The sequence below is a fragment of the Rhyacophila brunnea genome, unplaced genomic scaffold (assembly GCF_057557595.1).
Source record: "Rhyacophila brunnea isolate RB1 unplaced genomic scaffold, BYU_Rbru_1.0 scaffold_22, whole genome shotgun sequence".
In the NCBI taxonomy this organism is placed as follows: Eukaryota; Metazoa; Arthropoda; class Insecta; order Trichoptera; family Rhyacophilidae; genus Rhyacophila; species Rhyacophila brunnea.
The window spans coordinates 3,231,169-3,254,729 of record NW_028232882.1 but is presented as its reverse complement, the minus strand read 5'-3'; the positions used below and the strand labels follow the sequence as shown (position 1 = coordinate 3,254,729).

Here is a 23,561-nt window from a genome sequence, read left to right as displayed (position 1 = left end):
TTCTAAAAGTTCCGCACCAAACACCCATAAAAATAATGTTAAATAATCCCGCATTAACCGTTCCCCGATTTATCGTTTTCCTCTATCGTCTAAATATTATGGTTCCGTCACAAAGTTTATCCTGATTGACCGTTTTTGTTGAATATTTTTCATTTCGCTTTCGTAGAATTGTTTATGTTTACAGACTATTACAGACCTTTCAGTCGCGTCGCTTTATTTGTACAGGTCGGTCGACGCTCAGGCTTGCCTCGCATCTCGTATCACGAAGTTTTATAAGAAGAAAACTAGAACTCTAGCTGAGAAACTGAAAATAATTCAAGACATCGAAAAAGTCCAGGAGAAAAAGAGTCATTTTTATATAAGTATCCCATATTTATCGTTTTTTTTCTAGGGTTCCTTGAAAATCGTAGAATCGGGGTTTCACTGTACCTACCCTGAAAATTAGCAAATAAATGTCAAAGAAGTAGTGTGAAGTTCTCTGCAAATGAACCTGCAATGCAGTCACTCGTAGCTAACTTATATCAGTGGATCAAAGTTACTTTTTTGCTCCAATTTCATATATTTAGGCTCCGTTTCTGTAGAAGATTATTTTCAAGATCTTTGTCTTTTAAGTTGGTACCTATATAAATATGGATTGAGTATTCTTGATTATGATTTTGTAGAAGTATTTATTTTGAATAATGTACGATTTTGAAATCTTTGGTTTACATAAAACAAAAAAATGTTGAAGTAGGTACATTTTAACTAAAAATATATATTTTTTAGCAGCAGATTAGTAATTTTTATACAAAAAAAAAAAAAAAAAATGCAAGGAATGGTAACATCTCTTTCAGCATTGTGTAAAATTATGATTTCAGCCTAGGAATGTGAACTAATTAATACATTTACACAAGCTTGGCAACATAGCATGAAAAAAATACTTAAATCATTATTCTTCTGAAATAAACACAAACATAACTTACACGAAACTAAAATAAAATTTATATGCAACTCTTTATAAGTATGTAGTAAAATTTTTTTAACATTCAAAATTGCATTTAAAATTAAAATTGATGGAGCTGAACTTGTAATGTAATATTTACAAGCTTGAAACATTACACTGACAAAATATCAATATATTAAAATTTAGCAAGATTCAAATAAAGAACAGAATGTGGAATAATTCGGTTCATTCATGAGGCCAGTTTTATATTAAAATTATTTATTAAACATAATGTTTTACATATTAACACAAAAAGATGTTTAGAGAATTATAATATTATATTATTAATAGGGGTGAAGGAATACACCCCATATTTCTGGTTCTGTATTTTTTTATCAAATTCTTCTTTGTCGGATATCTGCAATTCATAAAACTAAACCCAGTTGCCAATCTATAATATAACTAAAATATTTAAAAATTATATTTCATGCGGGTTGGGATTTTATATCTTGAGAAAATTCGAAGCACTGAGATCCAATAATATTTATTATTAAATAATAAACGCTAACTTTGAGGAGAATTTCTGAACATAATTAGTATTATTTTTTATATGGCAAATTAATGTTATAAATTAATTAAATTTACAGTCAGTGGTTGCCGCAACCCTAAATGCTGTATTTTAAACATAAAATATATTACAATATTATTACAGCGCTTCTCAACAATTCTTTATTAATTAAGAAACCAGTAAAATATTTATAAACATAAATTACATAAATATGTAATGTTGGCCGAGTAATTTTGTGTAGTTATTAAAAAAATAATAATAAGACTTGATTTTTAAGTACCCCTTTTTTCACATAACTAGATAAATGATTTTTATAAATTATTATCTCTAGTAATGCTGAAACGTCAAATACTTGTAAATAGGGTCTTCATAATAATATTATATTAAATTGATAATAAAATTCATAAAATGACCACCAATAATTTTACAATCGTGTTTTTTGTACACATTAAAAAAAGTTAAATACAAATCAATTTAAAAATAATGAAATAACTAATATATTTCTCATATCACAAAAATAATCTAATTATTATTACGTAATTTTAATTTTATATGTAACTCACTTTCAATGTGATGAAATCTTACATAAATAATTCTAAAAGACGAGTGGTCCTATTCTGGCAGTCGTGTTTATTGTAAAGATGAATCATAACACCTGCTCGTGGCACTGAAAGTCTATGCCTATTATTAATTACTATGGCAATATTGTGCGAAAACGGGTACTATATTTCGTGTTAATTATGTATGAACACGATTGCCAGAATAAAACCACAAGTATTACAGATTAAGATTATTGATTCCAAGGTAAAAGAAAATCGTGGTAACTTTACAATCCTTGAACATTTAGGAAACACAGGCACCATATTTTGAGATGCTTTCACTTTACGTTGGAAAATTAAACATTTTACAAAAAAATCAAAGGGAAGTTGGCACTTATCATAAATATGAAGACTTTCACACAGCAAGAATGATGTGCACATTCAAAATCTTATGCATTGTTGTCTTTATAATACATAACTATGTTTTCATTGACATCTACCGCATTTGCCAGTGGTAAAGACTACATGCTAGATGAGGGCCAATGCTTACAACAAATGAAAAGATTAACAATACACACTTGAGACAGTAAATAAATGTGTTATAATACACCTGAAAATTTCAGAATAAACAATAATTATGTCCACTTTATCTTGAATACTATTTTTGTATAGAAACTTTTGAATGTTTCCAAAGTATGGCGGGTTATTTTCATACAAATATTTATTACGATTACAAAACAATAATTTCATACTATTTTAGAATGTCTTTAGCTTCTAACATTGCATATTTTATTGCTTAGATATGATATTGATGATGAAATTTCACTATTCGTAGCGATTGCATCTTGTTAGATTTGGCAAATTATTTGTTTTTTATAAACACTATTGTGTCATTACCACTGACATGATATGCCAATTCATATCACTTGCTAGTTAAATTCAAGCCTAAATTTAGATATGCATTCTCCGATGAAAATACAACCCATCAAAAATTTACATGTATGGCAGTTCTTATCTTTTGACCATGTCCGATTCTGATAGAATCATATGGGTCTCCCACAGAGCGGAGCTTTGTATTAACTGATTTTTGTTTTTACTGGAAAAGGATATTAGCCACTTGCTCAACCTTCTATACTCTGACTCCAAACACAAATTGAAAAACAATATGTGTATTTGCCAGACCCAGGATTCGAACCTGGGACCCACAACATTATAAGCCAATGCTTACTTAAGCCATCGTGGGCGTGGCAGTTTCCGCGCATTAAACCTCGTAACCAAATATATTTTATCAATACTATTGACTAAGAGAACTTGATGGAATTTAAATTATAATTCGTGTGAGTAAATTGAAGTGACTTAATGGAGAAAACTCACATCAATTATATTAATTTAAATATCTTTTATTTTAATAGGCGACCATCTTGTTGTGTGAAAAGTCCTATATTGGAAAAATGAAAAGATTCAGAATAATTTGAGCTTGTTTACAATAAAATCGGATGTTCACAATTAAAAAGTCGGTTGACAAGAATTTCAGAACAGTCATAAAAGGCAGAAAGGAAAAACAGTACAATATAATTCGGTATATTAATAAAATGTGCATACAGCTTAACCGAGTATGTTTCTAAAAAAGCTAAAACATTTTTTTGTACATTTTACAATACATATGATTCCAAGCAGGGCCAGATTAAAAATAGCTTTTGGGGCTACAGTCCAGGAAACTATCATTTTTTTTATTCCCTTGCTGCAATATTTTTTCCTGTAGTTTGTGAACACAAATATCATATGAATCACCCGTTAATGAATAGCTTGAAGAATTTTATCAAATTAGAGATATTTCTTGAATATGAATCTTTACTAACTATTAAGGACTTTGTTGTGTAATTCGATTAATTCAGGCTTTAATATGATTTTTTTTATTTTAAAAATATTATCGGAGTCCTACAAAGACTTAATCTGGCCCTGATTCCGTGCTTCGGACTAAATCACATTATCAATAATCTATCAAATAACTTTTGACAATACAACACACTGCGGATGACTCAATAATGGAACAACACAGTCACCGATTGTCATATCACAAAGATAACTGGCTACAATAATGGTATGTAGTAATTACAAATTGCACTTAGGTTTTGTTGGCTTCCACAGCGGCGTGATTCTTCTCTTCTATGAGCGGTTGCGGCGTCAGTTGGTTTATGGCGGCCTGCGATGGTGCAGCGGGAGCAGTGGTGGTGGAACTGTGGCTGGAATTCCTCGAGTGCGAACTGAACTGTGCGTCCATACTCTGCGGCAGTTTGACTCCTTCGCCCACCGGGGTTTGGATCATGGCGGGGGGCGGTGCTTTTGATACGCCGTGAGGAATTGTCCCACTCGGTATTTGCATGTGATATCTATAAAACAAGAAATTTATAAAATCCAGCTCAATTGAAAAGAATTATACATTATTTATAGATTCAACCTATGGACTATAACTAGAGGAAATTTTATTAACTTTCTCTACTACAACACTTGATGGTGATTCCTCAACGTTATTAATGCAGTTGGATTGACAGCCATAGGAAAATTAATATTCTGTGCGTTGGTGTATTGAAAAATGGCGGCTATAAAACCTTGTTTATAACCGCTGTTTTTGACATAACTAGGGCAACTAATTAACCAGGGAAAAAATTCCACCAGGTTAGCAGTCTCTCACAAATAACTAACCGGATAGACCATTCAGATTTTTATTCATTTAAAATATGTCATAAATATTTTGACTTTTGCTTTGCTATGCTTTTGGCCAGCTGAATAATGTCTTCAAAAATGACCTCCCACTGTGTCTAATGCGCTGTTGCCAAACCAGTGTGTGTGTCCCGTAATCACATACGCGTGTGAAGCACGGATTTGGATTTGGGATTTGCAGATATTTCACATCTGCATTTTTTTATCACTTCGATTGTCACTATGCTGAACCAGTACTTGTCAACATAATACATAATGAGTAGGACAGATAAGTTATTTCAAAGAATTTAAATAATTTTGGTATCTTTTTTTTATATTCCATTTTTGTTTCCCGTTTGTTCATTACTAAGAATTCGGCCGGTTAACTGTCCAAAATGACCTAGTTTTCTATTATTTTAGAATCGTGCAGTTTCGGTTTAACCCGGTTCGGATGCTGTACCTACATATGATTTTACTGGTCCATTTAAATATTTTAAATAATGGTGGTTTGATGTATATTTCTCCGTATTTATGTATAATAACTGACACAGTCGTCCTTTCACAGATCGTTGTTAGCGCAGTATTATAATGTGAATGCTTTAATTTCAGTACGAGTCAAACATGAAATAAAAAGAAGAAAGGTTAAATATTTGAGACATGTAATGACAAGTACCAGATAGGTACTACACAAAGTTTTAACTGGCACTACTGATTTGTTGGGACGAGACAGTGGTAATGGATACGGGACATACGAGTGGAAATGGAGACCACATTATTTGTAATATCCAGGGATTATGAGAACTATCAATGATTGGAGAGGACGATTTTAGTTGAAATAAAAAGAAAAGCTTATGCCACACTGTTGGAAGCATATATTATGATCCATCTAAATCTTACTTATAAATATTTTCAGTAGACTCAACGGTTCCCTGGCGAAGGTTAAGACATCTCCCTTTGACGCCAGCGGCAGGCGGTGGACTCCACCAGTCCACTACTCTGCCCACTACGGGAACGTGCCGCAGAATGCCCTCCTGCCAGAGTCGCTCACTTGTCTCTCGCTGCAGGTCTATGGTGGCCGCTTCGATACCTGCATTATGATATTCGATTTAATTTTTACATATTTTCTTTTGCCTATGCCCATGTTAATAGTGGTTTAAATTATGTTCCTACAAGCCCCAACGCTGACCAATTAGTGGTGTTGCGAACTTCTCACATAGTAATTTCATTAGTCATGGATGGAATCATTGATTTACCATATAGAAAAAGCCTTTAGTTTAAATTGACGTAGATTTAATGCGTACACAATTTCTTACAGTTTGTAAAACATTCGGGGACATTCATTGGTCGGTGTAATAGTATTAGACAGTATGCAGCCAATGAGGTATCGGCTGATTAGTATGAAGTGGTTTTCAGTAAATAACGTTATGAGGCAAGTTTGCCCAATTGGAGGTGGCCAATGTACGATTTTCATTTGTAAGGGCGTCTCCATAAGCATAGCCATTGAAATCAAACCTCATTCGATGGTATAAAAAATCAAACAATAGCCTAGTAGATATGATGCTTCTCATGTTTAAACTATTTTTATTAGTCAAGATAAATGTTAAATAATTGCTTAGTATCAAAGTTCTCGTCACTGGATGATTTGGAGACAATGGTTTGCGATGTAATAGAGTTCGCTAAAAACTTCAAATGGAAATGGGCTGGACAAATCTAGCCATCCAGTGGTACCCAAGTGGTACAAAACGTCCGCAAGGTAGACCTAGGGGCCGCTGGATCAATGAAATGGTTAATTCCTGCGGAAGTACATGGCAACGCAACGCACAGGACTGAGATAAGTGAAATCAGCTTGGAGAAGCTTTCATCTAGCAGTGGATAGACTCAGGCTGATGATGATGACATAATAATATTGTATCACCAATACCGTTGAAAGGTTCAAATAACATAAAAAAAATAAAAAGTATTATTCACCTTTTTTGACAATTTCCGTCATAGATTCAAGTACTTTAGAATTCTCTTCAAATTCTTTTCCTACTGATACAACTAGATTAAGCAATTCCTCCACATCAGTGTCTGCCGTTACCATACCAAACCTGAAATTAAATCATACAAAAATCAGAAATTAAGTCAAAACAACCTCAAAATATCGAAGAAATAAAAGTGGTAATCGTCTGTTTTTTCATACCTACTTTAGTGTAATTATTCAACTATTGATAAGCTATTTTTTTGTTGATTTACTTTGAAATTCGATCACAAAACGCAAATTATTGCACATGCTGGGACCACTTATAATTAAACTATTCCGCGAGATATCAGTCCAATCGTCTATTACCTTCATCATCAGCAGGGCGATGCCTCGCTAAGCGGCATGACGTTGATTTCACGGGAGAAATTTTCACACGCCGAATACCAATTTTAAACTCAAAATTACTAAAATATGACTTAAAAATCCTATTTTTGGCCTTGGAAAATAAAACAATTCAATGAATATTAATTATCCCAGCAATAAAATAATAACAGAATACCACAATTCAAAAACTTATCTAATCGATTAAAAATCAATCATTGCATGGTTGTCTGTTGACATGGTTTTTTTAAAATATTATGTATATTACAGTCGAACTCGGTTATTACGATCTCGGGTGTAATGAGGAAACTTTCGTTAACATTTTGGTTTATGATTTTCTCCATATATTTATTCACTGTTATAACGAGCAACTTATCGGATATACTTAGCTAAAATACTGTTAATGGGTCGATCATTTTAAAATATTTCGACCCTAAGCAATAAAATCCGATCGGACAGGATGCCGCCGGGGGACGGATTAAGTTTATGACACTAGTTAAGTGTCTAATTGTTGTTTACGCCGACAATAATGAAAAAGTATCCACGCACATGGTTGAATACAATAAACAACTTCTTTTGTAGTTTATGAATGCCATGCTTGTTTTGGGGATTTTTATGATGGTTTTCAGATTTTTTATTTTCAACATTTTTTTTGACTTTTTTGTTATGTGACGGCTCATTTAAAAATACCTATTCTCTGATATAACGAGTACCGCCTATAACGAGCAAATTCAGTCGGTCCCATCTTCCTCGTAATAACCAAGTTCGACTGTTTTTCTAAGGTTGTTCCAAATTATATATGTTCAATATAATATGTCACATTCTTAAATCTTATTTATTGACTATAAAAATTAATAGAGTCCTTTCTGTTGTGAGACAAACCTAACACATGCAAGTCCATCGGTCCCTTCGCCCAATGAAAAAGCTGCATCAGTGGCTCTTAAATTATCCACCAGGGACATATTTAACGAATTCAATTCCTGTTTCGTTTGATCGGTCAGCAGGGCTTCCCAACCTTCAGGAACGTAACGAACACCACCCAAGCCTGTAATGAAAAAATAGATTAAATTAATAAAAATTGGATGTACATTATTTGACAAAACACAAAAATGTCTTAACTGGAAGAAAAATGAGAGGAAAACCGAGTGTCACATTGGTGAGCAATGGATAATATATTAATCAATAATGTTGGTATTAAGGGTGGCTGAATTGCCGACTTGTCTTACCGGCCCATCCTGGCATCTCGACCAGTCTCAAGGTGGAGCTCTCATCCACAAGTCGGTGGAAGGTTTCTTTGTGGGAGACGGTGGCCATGAGAATGTCCAATTGCTGCTCCAGGCAGAGAGAGAACGCCTCCAGTTTCTCGTTCATAGCTGCTTTGTTCTCATGCAGCCACGTCTCGGGCGGAGTTTCCAGCGGGCAGTACCGTAGGACTACGCCGTATGATTCTGATTCGCATATTTCTATTATAATCTGAAAGAATATCATATAGATGTGCGTTAAAAGTGTGTGTTAATAGGTATGCATTTTTTCGGTGTAAGTTGAGAATTAAAGTAGAAGTGTTTAAAAATATAACGGGACAAACCTGGTCAGTATCCCTCTGTAATATTTGTCCTAGCCACGAGTTAAGTTTGTCGTAATAAGCCGGTACCCTACCCAAGACCGTGCCATCGGTTGTTTCCGGAACAAATTGGAATACAACGCACGATACGGCCACTTCAAATATCGTCTGAAAAAACAAAAATTTTGTTATTCATAGTTGACATCTATTTAAAATTATTCTATGTAATACGAAAGTGAGAAAATCAATGATGAATTTGGTTCATGTAAACTTACAGTAGTGTTTAATGGTTTGGAAGTGAGATCCTCAATTGAATAAGCACCGCCTTCGCCTCCTGGCTGTTTACTCTGTAAAAATCATTAATTTATTATTTACATCAACAATTTATCAATAAGGTAGGCAACATTCGAAATGACTTTCAAAGGCTGAAATGAAAGAGTGAATCTAACAATCACCTGACAAAAAAATCGAAACACGCTAACAATAAAGTTAAGTGAATTAAAGATATTGAATTTATCACGTCATCTGCTCAAGATGTAGCAAACGGATACGATAATCTAAAAGTATCTTGATAGACTTTTTGTCAAGATACTGACATGAATGTCAAGATACTGACATGAAGTGTGCGACACCCGGGGAGATGACCCTAAATTTCATCAGTCTGTGAACTTCAGCTGCCCATAATGCACGGACTAGAATGCGACAAGTTTAACTTGAGACACGGTGGCGGTGCTCGTGTTATCGAGTATTGCCAGGATTAGAAGATATTATTCATCACTTTAGTGATACAAACAGAGATATAAAATACAATAAAATTTCCCTCATTGAGTTGGGATATGATGTTTTTGAGCGAATAAGATCTTTTTGTCGTCGTTCTTCTTCACAGTACGAATTATAATCTTCCTACTATCATTTTACAAAACTTCTTGCATTATTAACACATCTAAATGACTTACAAAAAAAAAAAAAAAAATGACTTACAATACACACAAATTAGAAACGTTGAATGCTTTAAAGGTGAGGCGAAGGAATAAGGAAACAAAAATGAGAGGGGATCTTAGTATGTACACCAACCTGCCGTATATCAAGATAAATTTTTCACATTATACATATCGGAGTTAACACAAGACACGTATCAGCAGCTTTGTGTCAATAAGATCTGTTGACATGTAAGTAACCAAAGAAAAAAGTTCTACATCAATCACTGTTTGTATTATATTTACAAACAATCTAATACTGCCAACGCAGAAAATATTAACTTTTCTATAATTACCGATATAACCATACTAAAAAACATTTTGGATTTGCTGTCAAATTTGTAATGAGAGTTTGATGTCAACTAAAAATAGGTCAAGTTTGAACTGTTTCATTTTTCGATCAAATCAACCATAAAAAAAGGAGATGTAAAATGGCATACCAATATTCGAATGCAAGGCATCTTGTTGACTTCGGCCCAGACGAGAGCACAGCTGGCGAATGCGGCGGAGAGGTCGGCCACGAGACCATTCCGGCCCGACGCCCGCAGCGCTGCCCACAATGGCAGAGCTGTCAGCCGCCGTGCCGAGTGATCTGAAGTGAGCCCCGCCAGCAGAGGGAGAGCGCCCTCCCGACCCCGACTTCCCGGTCCGCTTTCTAACAATCTATATAATGTCTACGAATTGTCCATAGTTAAGGAAAATTCTCAGTATAAAATCTACTTCATCACCTCTACTAATTAAGGGCAACACTACGTTCTGAACACGAGTCACATTATTGAATTGAGAATTTACTCAAATCGTCATGAATTGAATTTGAATCAAAAAATTGAAGAAAACCTTCTTGACTAGACGGAGTATAAATATAAGAGAGTAAAGCTGAAATAAATCACTGATGTTCAAGCTACGATCGAATCAAAATTCTTACAAGTCACACTGACAAGATGAATGATGATCTTTTTTGTAGGGACGAAGTTGACTGCATTAAAAATTTTATTATTCGACCTCTGAATCCTCCCTGCATTTTTCTTCTGTTTTCGGTAATTTTCTTGCTTTTGTGTGGCAGTTAGTCTCAGTATCGTGAAGCTGTAAGATAAAATTTGTTCCAATCTTGCTAAACATCGTCAGAGTTTTCTAAAGAGTATTTTGTTTAGAGCTCTTGTTGAAGTAAGCACAAAGCACTGTGAACAAACGTAGTTAACACAAAAGTCTGAGACAGCAAGCTCCGATGTGATACCTTTATTTGAACCAAAATGTAAGACATTTTACGTTAAAAAAAGGTTTTATCGGCTACTGTTTAAATTAGCAGCAATTCATTTGAAGCAAACTTCATTTACTTACACACACTAGATTTTTAGCATTTTTTCTAAACGTCGTAATTAAGTAGGGTGCCCGTAGCTTAATTGGAAAATCACACTGGCACAAATCCAGCAGATACAGGTTCAAGTCCCGTCAAATCTTGTATCTTATTCGTTGAATAAAAGAAATAGTTTATCCATGAATTATTATTGATATTATTTGAAAAATCATGGACTCACTGGGATTCGAACACATGTCTGACAGAGTTATAATCCGCTTGTGATAACAATGTGCATGAGTCTAGTGTGACTATTTATTTCATTAGCATCGTAAAAGATGTGAGGTACATATTATGGTAATAGCAGTCTCGTAAGTGAAAAAAATGTACATGAGTAGCAAATGTATTGACAGCAAAGAGATTGAAAGACTGGAGAGGGAACACGCTATCATTTATGTACTAAAAAATACGAATCGGAGAAAGACAGTTGGTAATGTTGGTATTCTGGAGCTTCTTCAAGTTCGTGTGGTAAAACAACATGGCGGATATGATATTGTTATTCTCTCGATTTATACGTATTATACGTTATTATTCGTTAAAAAAATGTTTATTAATGGAAGAATACAAATGAGTAACAGCATTTTGGAACAATATGCATTATAATATGCAATATTAATTATTTATACATTGATAGTTTTTCCTAAAAGATCTTTTACAATAACAATTCAAAACTTTTACATCAAACGTCAAATGGTTGTTTATTGCGAAAAATCCAGGGCCGTATGCATAATATTATTTTGAACCCAAAATATACGATGTCTTTTTCAAAGTAAAAAACTGTTAGTGCTAGTTAATGACATTCATTATTTACATAGATTTTATATTTCATTTCAGAGTTAAATATATTTTTAAGAATACCAAACAAAAAATTGTATTTATATGAAGTATGTAATGGAGTATATGTAGCAATTTTATAATGTTATAGGTATAAATTAAATTATTTCAGATTTCCGAAAAATGAAGTTCTTCGGAAATTGTGGATTGATGCAGTCGGGCGGGAGAGCTGGGTGCCATCTAAATATTCATTACTGTGTGGGAAGCATTTCTCGGAAAGTGACGTTAAATGAGTGTTAAAGTTAAATGAGAGTTAAAAAAGTGAGTTAAATGGATAAAATATTGTAATTAACTATATAATCAAATTTTCAACATACCTACGTGTATTTTGTCTCTAATAGGTTTGTAAAAACAAGTAATTTTATACACAATATGTCAAAAACGAACCCATGTTATATTTTTATTTCATAAAATATTTTCATAATACACATGTGTAAATAGGTAGGTAATATAATATTTTTTTTTTGTTTGTAATTAACAGTAATTATTTGTGTTTTTTATTTAACCGTTTTATCTAAATAATAATGCTATGTTATTTTATATAGAACAATATGTAAAAACAAGACCATATTTCTTATTCCAATATTTAACCATTTGATATTAACTGATTTGTGTATAATTTTTCGTAATATTATTGTGTTTTTTGTGTTATTAAAAATAAAATACTTACATCCATTTGCATTATTTTTTCTTACCCTGAATCCTAATAAAGTTTTTACTGCGGGAACTTTTTATAATGAAAATACGTTTATCATAAATTGGTTGTAAGCTTGTGTTGATAAAAAAAATACTCAGTGGGGCGTTTTTATGTCCAAGTATGGCCCATTTGCAGCAAAGTGTACCTAATTTCAGAGAAGTAGAACATTCTCTCACAAAACGAGTACACACTGACATTTGTGTGCTACCTCTGGGGGAGGAGTCCAATCTCTTTGATTGACAGTCTGAAATGAAACAATATGGTCTTAAATAATAATAATATATATGGCAACACTACTAAAATCAATATGTAAAAGGATACGACAGTTGGTAAACCTGGAATTCCCAGCCATGTCCCCAATGGAAGCGTTATCGAGTCTGAAATTCTAGGAGGCTGCAAAAAAATAATGCCAGTTGTTAGTTCCTGTTATCTCGTATTTATTGCAAAAAGGATAAATCAATTTATTCTTGCTTGCATTTACATAATGTGGATATTTCGTTTGCGTTTAAAAATTATAAGTTTTAAAAATTAATAAACGTAAAAAATCTTAACACCACTGCACAGTTATGTACCGAAATATGACTATATTCTAAAACATTAGAGCGAGAGGTTTAAAAGAATACTATTTTATGTAATAAAAATACTTTATGCAGTCATCAAGTGTTTAAAATAAATATAAAGGATAAAAAGGCTTCAAAATTATATAAATAGATTATCTACAACGTTTAAGGTATGTCCAGGATCATGCTTTGAAAATAGAACAAAAGCTCCATTTTGACCTACGCTGAGCATGTCCCCCCTTAACATTATTACGATATACATAGTAAGTGTAAATAAATATATAATTGCAGCATTTCTTCAATATTTTTATGCAGACTGTTGATATTTCGTTTGACATGTCTTTTGGATATCTTCTGATAATTGACAAAAAAATTGGAGGAAACGTTTAGTTACTTTTCGCGAAAATATAGTATCAGCTGTCTTTTAAAAGATTCACATTGGTTTATTCATTAGACGACAGCTATGCAAAAAACTGTCTCAAAACCCAGAAAATTTTTGAATTTCGCTGTTTTCACTTAACACATACATCTACTATGGTTTAATGGACAAATTTAATATTAGTTTCATGTTTTATAATATAGGTATGTAATTAATATGTGACTCACTTTTGTAAGTATTATTTGAATATTTTATCATATCTTTTGCATAAATAAAAGACATACTGTTAACCTCTATCTTTTTCTCTTCTACCTACGATGTAAGAGAGAGAAATATATAGTAGATTGATAGCTTTAATGAAATTATTAAACATTGGCAAGCAGAATATGTACCAGTGCAGTAATTTCTCCATATTATATTCAATTTTCAATACTCAATATTCACCAGATTAAAACATGTCTCTAATCTTACAATAGTAGTGTTGCCATGTGTTATTGCCAGTGCTGCCAAAGTGTGTCCTCTGAGATGTAGCCAGCAGTCGTTGAGTCGGCACAGGTCATGCAACCTGGCAATATTGTCTGAGTGTCCGGCAATAGTGGTGCCAGCATCCGCCAATACCATCAGGGGAATCCTATTAGCTGCCATGTCCTCGGCTATCATCCGCTGCAGGGCGGAAACGTCCATAGTTTGATTTGAACCTAAAAGAATGTGTTTCATTTGATTAGAGCACGACATTTAAGATCTGCTAACATTTTACAATTAATTTGGTTTGTTTTTTCATTCGTTCTACAATTCAATGTGGATCTTGGTCGCCGCATGAAAAGGTTTCCGAAAAGATATTTTAGTGCAAGAAATGGATCTTAGCCACTTGCTCAACCTGTTTGGTACTCTGGACCCAAACACACCTTGAAAAGCAACATGTATCTGCCAGACTCTATAAGGTGAAACATATGAGATGCCCAGATCAAAAATCTGTCATCTGCATTTTTGAGAACATAATATTATGCACAAGATTTAATATTTAAGGTCAAAAGAATTAAACCAGTTCTTAAATCCACTATATATACAATCATCATCCTTGCTCTCTCCACTCATCTCGGTCTCTAGTTCTTTACTGCCGCGTACATCCACTGAATTTTATGAGTTTGTCTATCCAGCGGGCATCCCTGTGGACTTTTAGTGCCCCCCGGGTATCACAGTATAGAGCAACATGTCCACCCCATTACCATTTCATCTGCTTAGCAATCTACATAATACATGCATGACCCCCGCATTAGTCCGTTATATCGAGATTCTACTGTACCTACAAAATATTATGCAGGTGTAGGGAAAATGGTACATGGTATCAAAATGAGTAGAGAAGTAGAAAATAAAATTAGAATAAAAATAGGTGCGAGTGATAAAACATAATATGCAAGTATTTAAATGATAAACACTTTATATCGTAAATATTTATGCTGTGAAATCGCTTTTAGTGAGTAGTGAGTGTTGCAAAATTTTTATTTGTTATATGCAAAGGCTGGTAAAAATTAACTTAATGCGGCAAATATTTGATTATGTGCACTTAAATAAATATAAAATATTTATTTTGATATTGCAATCCATTGCCAGTGAAAGAATTTAAAAACATTTTTATTTTCTTATTACCATTCTGTCTGCATACTTAGATTTGCATTGTTGAAGATATGACGTATCAGAGAGGAATAATTATTTAAATTCATCATTCGATTATCAAATTTCAACCTGTGTATAATACGACAACTAGACTTGTTCAAAGCCAATGTCATAACTATGTAATACCTGCATACAATTATTTAATTCTAAAGATGATAAAAAACTGATAGTAAATCAAGCACAATAATTAATGGATTATTTAATGTCATTGCAACTATATATGGAACAGATTTAATTATAAGGTGACTCAATAAAATTGACAGTTGAATAATCCTAATATCTTCATCGATTGCTGTTTGTGTTAAATTATTTTCTTTATTCAATGATTAATTCTTCACAAGATTCAAGAATGTATGGATACGGGTTCGACTCCCGCGCAAACACCAAGATCTTTTCTAACAGTTATGTTTCCGAATTATGTACAGGTAACCACCCTCGTTGCTCACGAGAGATACGTTTCGGACATTTGCAATTAGTGAAATTACACAATCAACGGGAAAAATAAAACAATTTAAAAATGAAAATGCCTTCCTAATAAACTAAACAAATTTAATAACAAAATAAACCTCATAGTAATATAACTTACATTCACTGAAAAAATTACATTCTTTTTATTCAGTGTTACCTGTCTGCACTTATTATGTGATAATTTTTGATCTAATCGTATGTGACTATGATTCTAGGCACGTGGAACAAGTTAAAATAAATACGAGACAAAAAAAATATTATTGAAAATTGATCGCGATATAACGAATTCGCACTCGACGGTGTCACGATGGACGAGGGTTACTTGTATACCGTAAAACGGGGTGAGTAGGAACAGTTCCCCGTAAAAAGATTCAGAGTGGTGCAATCGCCAAAATGCTATCGTTTGCATTCTAATATAATATATGTTATTTGACAGATAATTTATTTTCCTGCCTGTTGGAAACTCCGATAGGACAGGAAACTTGACCGTTTGTTATTCATCAGACGTGAAAAAATTTGTTGCGATTCGCACGTTTTGGATGTCTGAAAAACTTTGTCCAAGAATGAACTCAACACAATTAAATATGTACATAATTTGGTTCCAGCTAATCCACCGATTAAAGAAATAATACAGTTTCTGTTTTCTAAATAAATATTTCTTTATTTAATCATGTGTTTTAATAAAATTTGCGGTTTTTCACTCCCCGTTCCTATTGACCCCGTTTCTCTGGTGAATAGGAATAAACCATAATTTTGGGAAAATATCGATGGCAAGTGAATATTGAGTGTTCCCATTCACCAAACCATACTGCTGAATCACAGACACAAGTTTTGGCAAGCGAATTTAGCTTTTTAGTCATTTAGCATAGGGTTTAAATTGAATTTGAAATCTGAAAACGTTCATATTCTCCCTGTTTTACGGTATTTGTTTGTATGTCATTTTTGCAAACTCGTTATTCGTTCAATGATGAATATATGCTTTTGTTTGTCTGGTACACTCTACCTGGTTATTTACCACTGTCTTATATGTGGACCACTCACAAAAAATTGCTAAACGGTTTAATGAACATCCTCGAGGTATTTTAGTCAATAGAGGTGCACTTCAATACACATTCATTATATTTATCTATTTAAATGCGTATCAGCAAGAGGTATTTCATGACAAAATAACAACTATTTTCGGTAGGATAATTAATAAAAAATAAACGACTAAACTAGCTTAACCAATAAAATTCTTATTTTAACTTGTTCTCCTGTAAAGTTGAAAAATTGTCACATTACGCTTTTGGCTTAACAATATCGATATTATAAATACAGAACAAAATGTTGTTAACAAACCGAAGACTGTGTTAACTGGAACTGGTCGGATGCATGCTAGTGGAAGACCGAGCTGACGGCAAAGATGCTGCACAACACCGAGCGGACTGGCCACAGAACTGTAGATGCACGGTAGTTGACTTATCAATGCCCCGCCTGAAATTCAATTAATCAAAGATGTCATACATAATAATATATCAATATTATTTTATAAAATTGAACGGACAACATTGGTAATGTTGTAAAACAATAGTGCAATGGCATGGCATGTGAGACGTTGCACTATTGTATTTAGGAGACTTAACCAAACAGCATGCTGAACTTGTATGATTTTAGGATAAGCAAGTTTAAAAAAAATTAACAGTCGCCTACCCAATTCCAGGCGACCGAGTCTCAATCCGTCTGTAACTAAACTAGAATGTAGATTTATTTTGAAAATGTAGTCGCCTCAATTGAAAAAATGTAAATGGACTTTGAAATATCTGAAAAACGCTACTGAAACAGTAGTTTATAATATATCCGCCTCTTATTTTTGTGGGAATGGAGATTTCATTTCGTTTTTTAAATATCTTTACATCATACTTTGCTAGGAATTGAAAATTGTAAAATCCATTCTTAGCTTCCACGCTATAGAGACGGGGGACGGATTTGGCTTGTGGGCCATAGTTTGCCGCTCTGATCTAATGTATCACTACCCGGGATATAGTCTCAGTTGGGTGAAAGATTCAAATTATCATATTGTCTATTCAATATTGAAGTGTGGATTAAAGTAAATGGGTATCAGCAATATTTGGTTACAATGGGTAACAATAAATCCTGTACGGGTGGTATACCAAACTAACTGCATTTCAATATTGCATAAGTGGTAAACATTCGCTACCTACCACACTATTTTTGGTCACCTATCAGAATTACTCGTAACTGTCACTAAAATAAGGTCCATTGCTTATCTTTCGTTTAATAATAAAATAAACCCAGTTTAGAGATAAAAATGTTGTATTAGATATGTTGGTAATTGGAAAAAAAACAGTTAACTCCATTCATGTGCTGCTAATGAAACTGGGTGACATATATAAAATAATAAAACCTTATCTAGACATGCAACTGATAAATGAAGTTAGCAGTAACATAAAAAAAATGTTTAAAATACATTGTCATGAAATGCAAGTTTTGTTAAGAGGGCCTGCGCCCTAAATAAGTAGAAAATTAAAACTTTAAAGACCCTACAGTCTACACACTCTGATTTCGTCAGCTTAACAGATAACCTGACAAAATCAGGTGTAGCCTGCAAAGGGCATGATTTTATCAGTTGATTTTTGCTTTGCTGAATAGAATGCACGCGTCATGGCTCCTATTTTATTGAAACACAGAAAATTGCAATCATACTATTTAAAAAATAAAATAAACCCCCACATATACATGATATATTATATAAGTGGCGAAGGGTGGAGGTAGGCTGTCAAGATTCGAAATAAATAGTGCACACTAAAGTTTGTCACTCATACTTATTTGTTTTCATTGAACAAAGAATACAATTTGCAGATGTTGCTGATTAGTTTTTAACATTTAATTAAACCCTGCCTAAACCAAACAGTTTAGGTATGCTATGGACGATCTGACAAAATAGTGCACACTTTTTCAGTCATACTTATTTGTTTTCATTGAATTTAGAATACATAATTTATTACAGCTGGTGTTCATTAGTTTTTTAAAATTCATTAAGTCCTGCCTGAACGAAACTATAACTGATAAAAAATATTCTTTTATCTATAAAATATCTAAAAATATGCCATCAAACCATACATAAATAAACAAATATTTTTTTACTATTATCTACTATGGCTTAGATTAGGCAGGTTTAATTGAATTTTATAAACTAATAAACGCTATCTATTGTAGTCAGTTCAATGAAAACAAAAACATTTGACTGACAAAGTTTAGTGTGCACTATTTATGTCGAATCTTAACAGCCTACCTCCACCTTTCGCCACTGATATATATTATACATCAGGTATATTCACAGCGTATTTATTTAAGCTTATAATGTATTTGCCAGTATGTTGCGCGTCTAGGATCTCTACCATTAGGTCTATCATCAGATGTGAGACCCTCACGGTTTTGTCTTTATGCAATAGCATTTCGAACAAAATTCTATCAAATGAGGCATCTATTCCTTAAATTACCTAAATTACCATGGTTCTACAAAATAGAACTATTATTGAAACAACTCAAAAAATCCTTGTTCTAAGATAATGATGTTTTCAATGGTGTTAAATTTTCACAAAAATTCTCATTTCGATTTACAAAACTTGATTTTTATGACACATGTTTTTTTTATTTAATGTAATAGAATTTAATGTTCAATGAAATTATCGATGTGAAATCAACGCTGACATTTCCTTATGGAATTGAATTAATGATTTTATACCAGAAAGTGTGTATTTTGATCATATCACACATCCAAGAAATTTTGTTTGGAAATTCAAGCAAAAATGTTTTTCTACTGAATTATGAAAAATAGACTTTTCTATATTGAATGGCCTCGGAAGGAGGGTATCGATATTGCATAATCAAAAAAAAACTGTATATAATTCATATCTAATTTCACACAATATGTAATGTAATGTAAATTCCAAAACTTGTCAAATGGATACAAAACAAAAATTATTTAAAAACATACCTAGAGAAACTGAAAAACTAAAAAGATATAAACAGATTTCTTTATGTCCAACTTTACTTTGCATAAATTTATTGCAGTTATTAAAGATTGATTGGGTAATAAAAATTGGCAAATAAAAACAAACCAACATCAACAATTTAAGGATTTAAGCTATAAACAGAAAAACATTGTTTACCCCAAATATTGTACAGTACACTCTCAGTAATCCGCCGCTCGATTATCCGACAACTACTACAATCCGCCGTTATTTTTACTAGTTGAAAGCACAAAATCAAGCTCTATAATTCGCCGGTATTTGATTGTCAAATTCAGTAGACCGCCACGTACAAGTATACAACGTAAATGAGACGGGTTAATTTTGGAAACTTCTCCTTCGTAAAACGTACATTCATCGCGAAGAAAGTAATGTACCAGAGGGGAAAGTGCCCAAGGACCGCATCATAATTATGCCGTGCTCCAATGCAATCGGGACACACAAACTGAAGCTCTTGGTCATAGGGAAAGCCTGGAATCCTAAGCCACTTAAGAATATCTGCCTCACTGAACAACTGGTTGTGTCAAGTGATTTACTGTTTAATATTTAGTTAATAAACTTAGTTTATAAATACGTTTAATTTAGTAAATACTTGATTTTGATTATCCGTAATTTGCTAGTACAAATTTCTCAAAAAAAACCAAATATGTTTTAATTTTTACCATATTTTGTATGTATGCACTATAATCCGCCGCTTTCACTAATTGGATACTTGTCTGGTTTTTGGGGTGGCGGATTACTGAGAGAGTACTGTATTGCGAAAAATATTGGTGGTTAGAAATAGATACCTCATATCATGTTTTTAGTTACGTGGGTACTGAAATTTTTATTAATAATTAATTTATACTTAGTTACAACCTATTTTTTGGTTGTATCACAGTCTAGTTCAGTGTTTCTCAACCTAATTTCTGCTAAGCCCCACTTCAATGCTTCAAAAATCTTATAGTTTTATAGTTATCTAACTAATTCTGAAAAAAATGAATGCAATAAAAAATGCACATAGGCAATACTATTTTTAATTTCAAAAGTACAATTCAGAAAAAAAATTAGTGCAATCCTTGTGCTATGCTTTGTCTTAAATTGATTTTCAAGATGACCCTTTTGCCCCCCAAAACACTCAAATTCCCCCCCGGTGGGGCGTACGCCCCATGTTGGGAATCACTGGTATAGTTACTGGAGAACAAGAAAAATAATGAATATAGCACCACACTAAGAATGGAGAAGTTGACATCTCTTACCTCCTTCCTCTAGATATCTTGGATATTTATAATGTAGCATCAGTCTGGTGACTTTGACCAGTCCTTCCAACTGATCATGATGGTAACACGCATTACAGTCTATAAACCTGCCGAAAAAAGAAATCAAATAATTGAAATTTAGGGTATTTAACTTTTTTTGAATCAGTAAAATTTAACAGAGTAGGTACACTCATCCATAGGTTAATGATTTTTTAATTGGTTTTATCATTACGCAGAAAACTTTCTTCTATAGAGACGGAGGCTAAATATATGAAAGGGAATCTGAAAAACGGTTACTCTTAATGAAATTAGCTACAAGTCGTTACGCAAATTTCTTTGTGATTTATTTGCTAGGGCTGGGCCGAGATAAGAGTCTTATATTGGTATTACACTTGCAAAACGTCATTGCTTAGAATATTTATATGAACTGTCACAAAAAAATACGTAAACAACAGCACAGTATACGTATAATATAACAAAACGTCAAAACTGGGGGACATTTTGTTTATACGTTTCAATGAAGCCAAGGTATTGGATATTAATTTGTCCATGGCTTGTATCCCCACTACAATGATAAATACAGTATAACCTCGTTTTTACGTGCCCGGAATTCACGTTTTCCCGGCAACTGCGTGTAATTTTTTCAGTCCCGATGTATTTCAGTACATTTAATACCCGCATTTACGTTTTTCTTTCCCGTGATTTACGTCGGAAACATTCAAAATATGCGAGTTACGCCCGCTTATCCAATGTGATGTTATAGAAGGCTGGGAAAGGCTTTCAGACCAACCCCTGGAGGATTATGTAACCTTGACTCTAATGTTATGACATCAGACTTGGTGGAAGTTGATGTTGAATGAATGTTGACAGTCATTTAACACCAGCAGACTTTTCTGATGAAGAAGAGGTTGATATTCCAACAAAAGAAGCAATGAGGTTCATCGAGGGTTTAAAAACCTACTTTACAAGCTTTGCTGATATTCAAGATGACACTTTTAAATGTTTATATAGTCTTGAAAGAGAATTACATAACAAAAAAACAAAAATGCAACAAACACATGATTTTTTTAATAAAAAATAAAAAAATTTTCAATAAAAATTTAAATTGAATGTTGTTTTTTAATAAAAACATTATTTTTTTAGAAACATAAAATTTAAGTACTCTTTTTTCAATACCCCCCTTTTACATTTTCCCTCCAATTAGGTTTTTTTTTTTTCAGTCCCTTAAAAAACGTAAAATAGGGGTTATACTGTATTATGATTTTGTACACTTCCAAATTGATAGGTGCCCACGAATCAAGTTTTACCTTTCGGCACTTTCAGGTTTCTTGGAGCAAGAGCCAATAATTTTTTGTTATGAAATAGCCTTGTTAGATAGTATACTGTTCAGCTTGTATATATTGACATCTACATGATGGCTCTGTTTACGATTTAAGTATTACGTCACGCGCTTTTTGCATGCTGGCGGCATTGCAACGGTTTTAGTTCCAGTAACGGCCGCAGTGACGTGTACGTCTTGATATAGAAGTCGTAGTCTAAACTATAAATTATGTCTTATATTATGTATTTCCGAAACAGAGATTCGTAATAATTCTATATGCAAAAAGGAAAAGGAGATAAGTCTTAAAATTGAAAAATAAGTTGAATAAGTATACTAAATCACCCATGTGTTAATAAAGAAAAGGGATGAGTTAAATCAATGCATCTGAATTACTAAATTCCACACAGAAACATAGGAGTTCCCATACAAGGTTGTCCATTACTCAATCTTCTTTTGGATCTCTTGAAAAGTAAGACTTATCTATATTTTCCTTTTAAACACAGGATAATGATCTACAGCTTGTACTGTAGGTACTGTACATAGAGTGCTTAGTACTACTTCCATATCAAAATATGTGGAAATAGTACTGAAAGTTACTTTTATATTTTTTGACTGGCCTTCTATCAAAAGTAAGCCATTATTATTCAGTATTGCTATTTGAATGTCCCAAAACAATTTAATGTGAAGATAAAAGAACAATTCCATACCTGAATAGATGGCTAAGCCATCGTGTTGTATCCGAATTGAGTCTTGCACTCAATTTGTGCAAGTGAGTTCTTTCCAAACTACCGGCGTACGCGGCTATACTGTGAGACGTCACCGCGATTTTGGCGACGTGGTTGAGCGCCGGCAGAGGCCAAGAGCTGTCATCTTCGTTAGGGTCACTTCTGAATATCAGGTCTTCGACTGTCTTGATAATATCTTCCACGGACGTTTCCTCCGGCCCCAGAAAACCGGCGCTCTGCTTGCGGACCATTTCATTGCGTCTCTCTCCCGACCCGGCGCCGGCTTCCAGTCTCTCGATCACCTGAGAGACCTGGAATTCAATTTCTCCCAGCGGCCGGTTCTTCTGTCAACAATTGGAAGGGTTAATGTGACATTTCACCATTGCGCAAAAATACGTCAAATTAAACAGTAAATACGACGGTACGCGGCTGTCAATTTTCCATTTGCTAAAACAGACTTACCGTTTCTATTTCGGGTTCGGAAGAATCATTATTCATTGTAGACGTTTTAATAGTCAAAGCCACAGATTCCTCCGCCATCGTGGCAATTGGCAATACAATTTTGTAAACGTCACTGAAGGCTTGTCAATCTCGGAAAAACAGGATAAAATGTGAAACGTTTGTCGTTTACCTCTCCATAAAATGTTTTCAAAATCAGCTGATTTTTCA

The 23,561-nt window shown here is 33.4% G+C and overlaps 1 protein-coding gene across 2 annotated transcripts; it reads right to left on the bottom strand.

Annotated features, from left to right (window-relative positions):
• Window positions 1-3,124: 3,124 nt before the first annotated feature.
• LOC147069942 (putative pyridoxal-dependent decarboxylase domain-containing protein 2) lies at window positions 3,125-23,468 on the bottom strand. 2 transcript variants are annotated; one of them, XM_085949829.1, is made up of 14 exons: window positions 23,355-23,468; window positions 22,875-23,236; window positions 20,847-20,953; window positions 16,916-17,050; window positions 13,907-14,133; window positions 12,818-12,889; window positions 10,052-10,285; window positions 8,910-8,981; window positions 8,659-8,802; window positions 8,300-8,546; window positions 7,956-8,118; window positions 6,698-6,819; window positions 5,627-5,816; window positions 3,125-4,419 (listed from the first exon to the last, which is right to left on the bottom strand). In XM_085949829.1, the coding sequence occupies exons 1-14, from the start codon at window positions 23,430-23,432 to the stop codon at window positions 4,155-4,157; spliced, it is 2,418 nt and encodes an 805-aa protein (XP_085805955.1). In that variant the 5' UTR covers window positions 23,433-23,468; the 3' UTR covers window positions 3,125-4,154. The 2 variants fall into 2 exon arrangements, with proteins under 2 accessions (XP_085805955.1, XP_085805956.1); XM_085949830.1 differs by having other exon boundaries at window positions 22,875-23,233.
• Between the last annotated feature and the right edge of the window lie 93 nt (window positions 23,469-23,561).

Excerpts from the sequence above, each read along its gene's own strand:
- LOC147069942 (XM_085949829.1), bottom strand. The coding sequence starts at position 23,432 with ATGGCGGAGGAATCTGTGGCTTTGACTATTAAAACGTCTACAATGAAT. Across the intron at positions 14,134-16,915 it reads TCCAGTTAACACAGTCTTCG|GTTCAAATCAAACTATGGAC; the intron begins GTTTGTTAACAA and ends ACATTCTTTTAG. Across the intron at positions 8,982-10,051 it reads TGCCTTGCATTCGAATATTG|AGTAAACAGCCAGGAGGCGA; the intron begins GTATGCCATTTT and ends TGATTTTTACAG.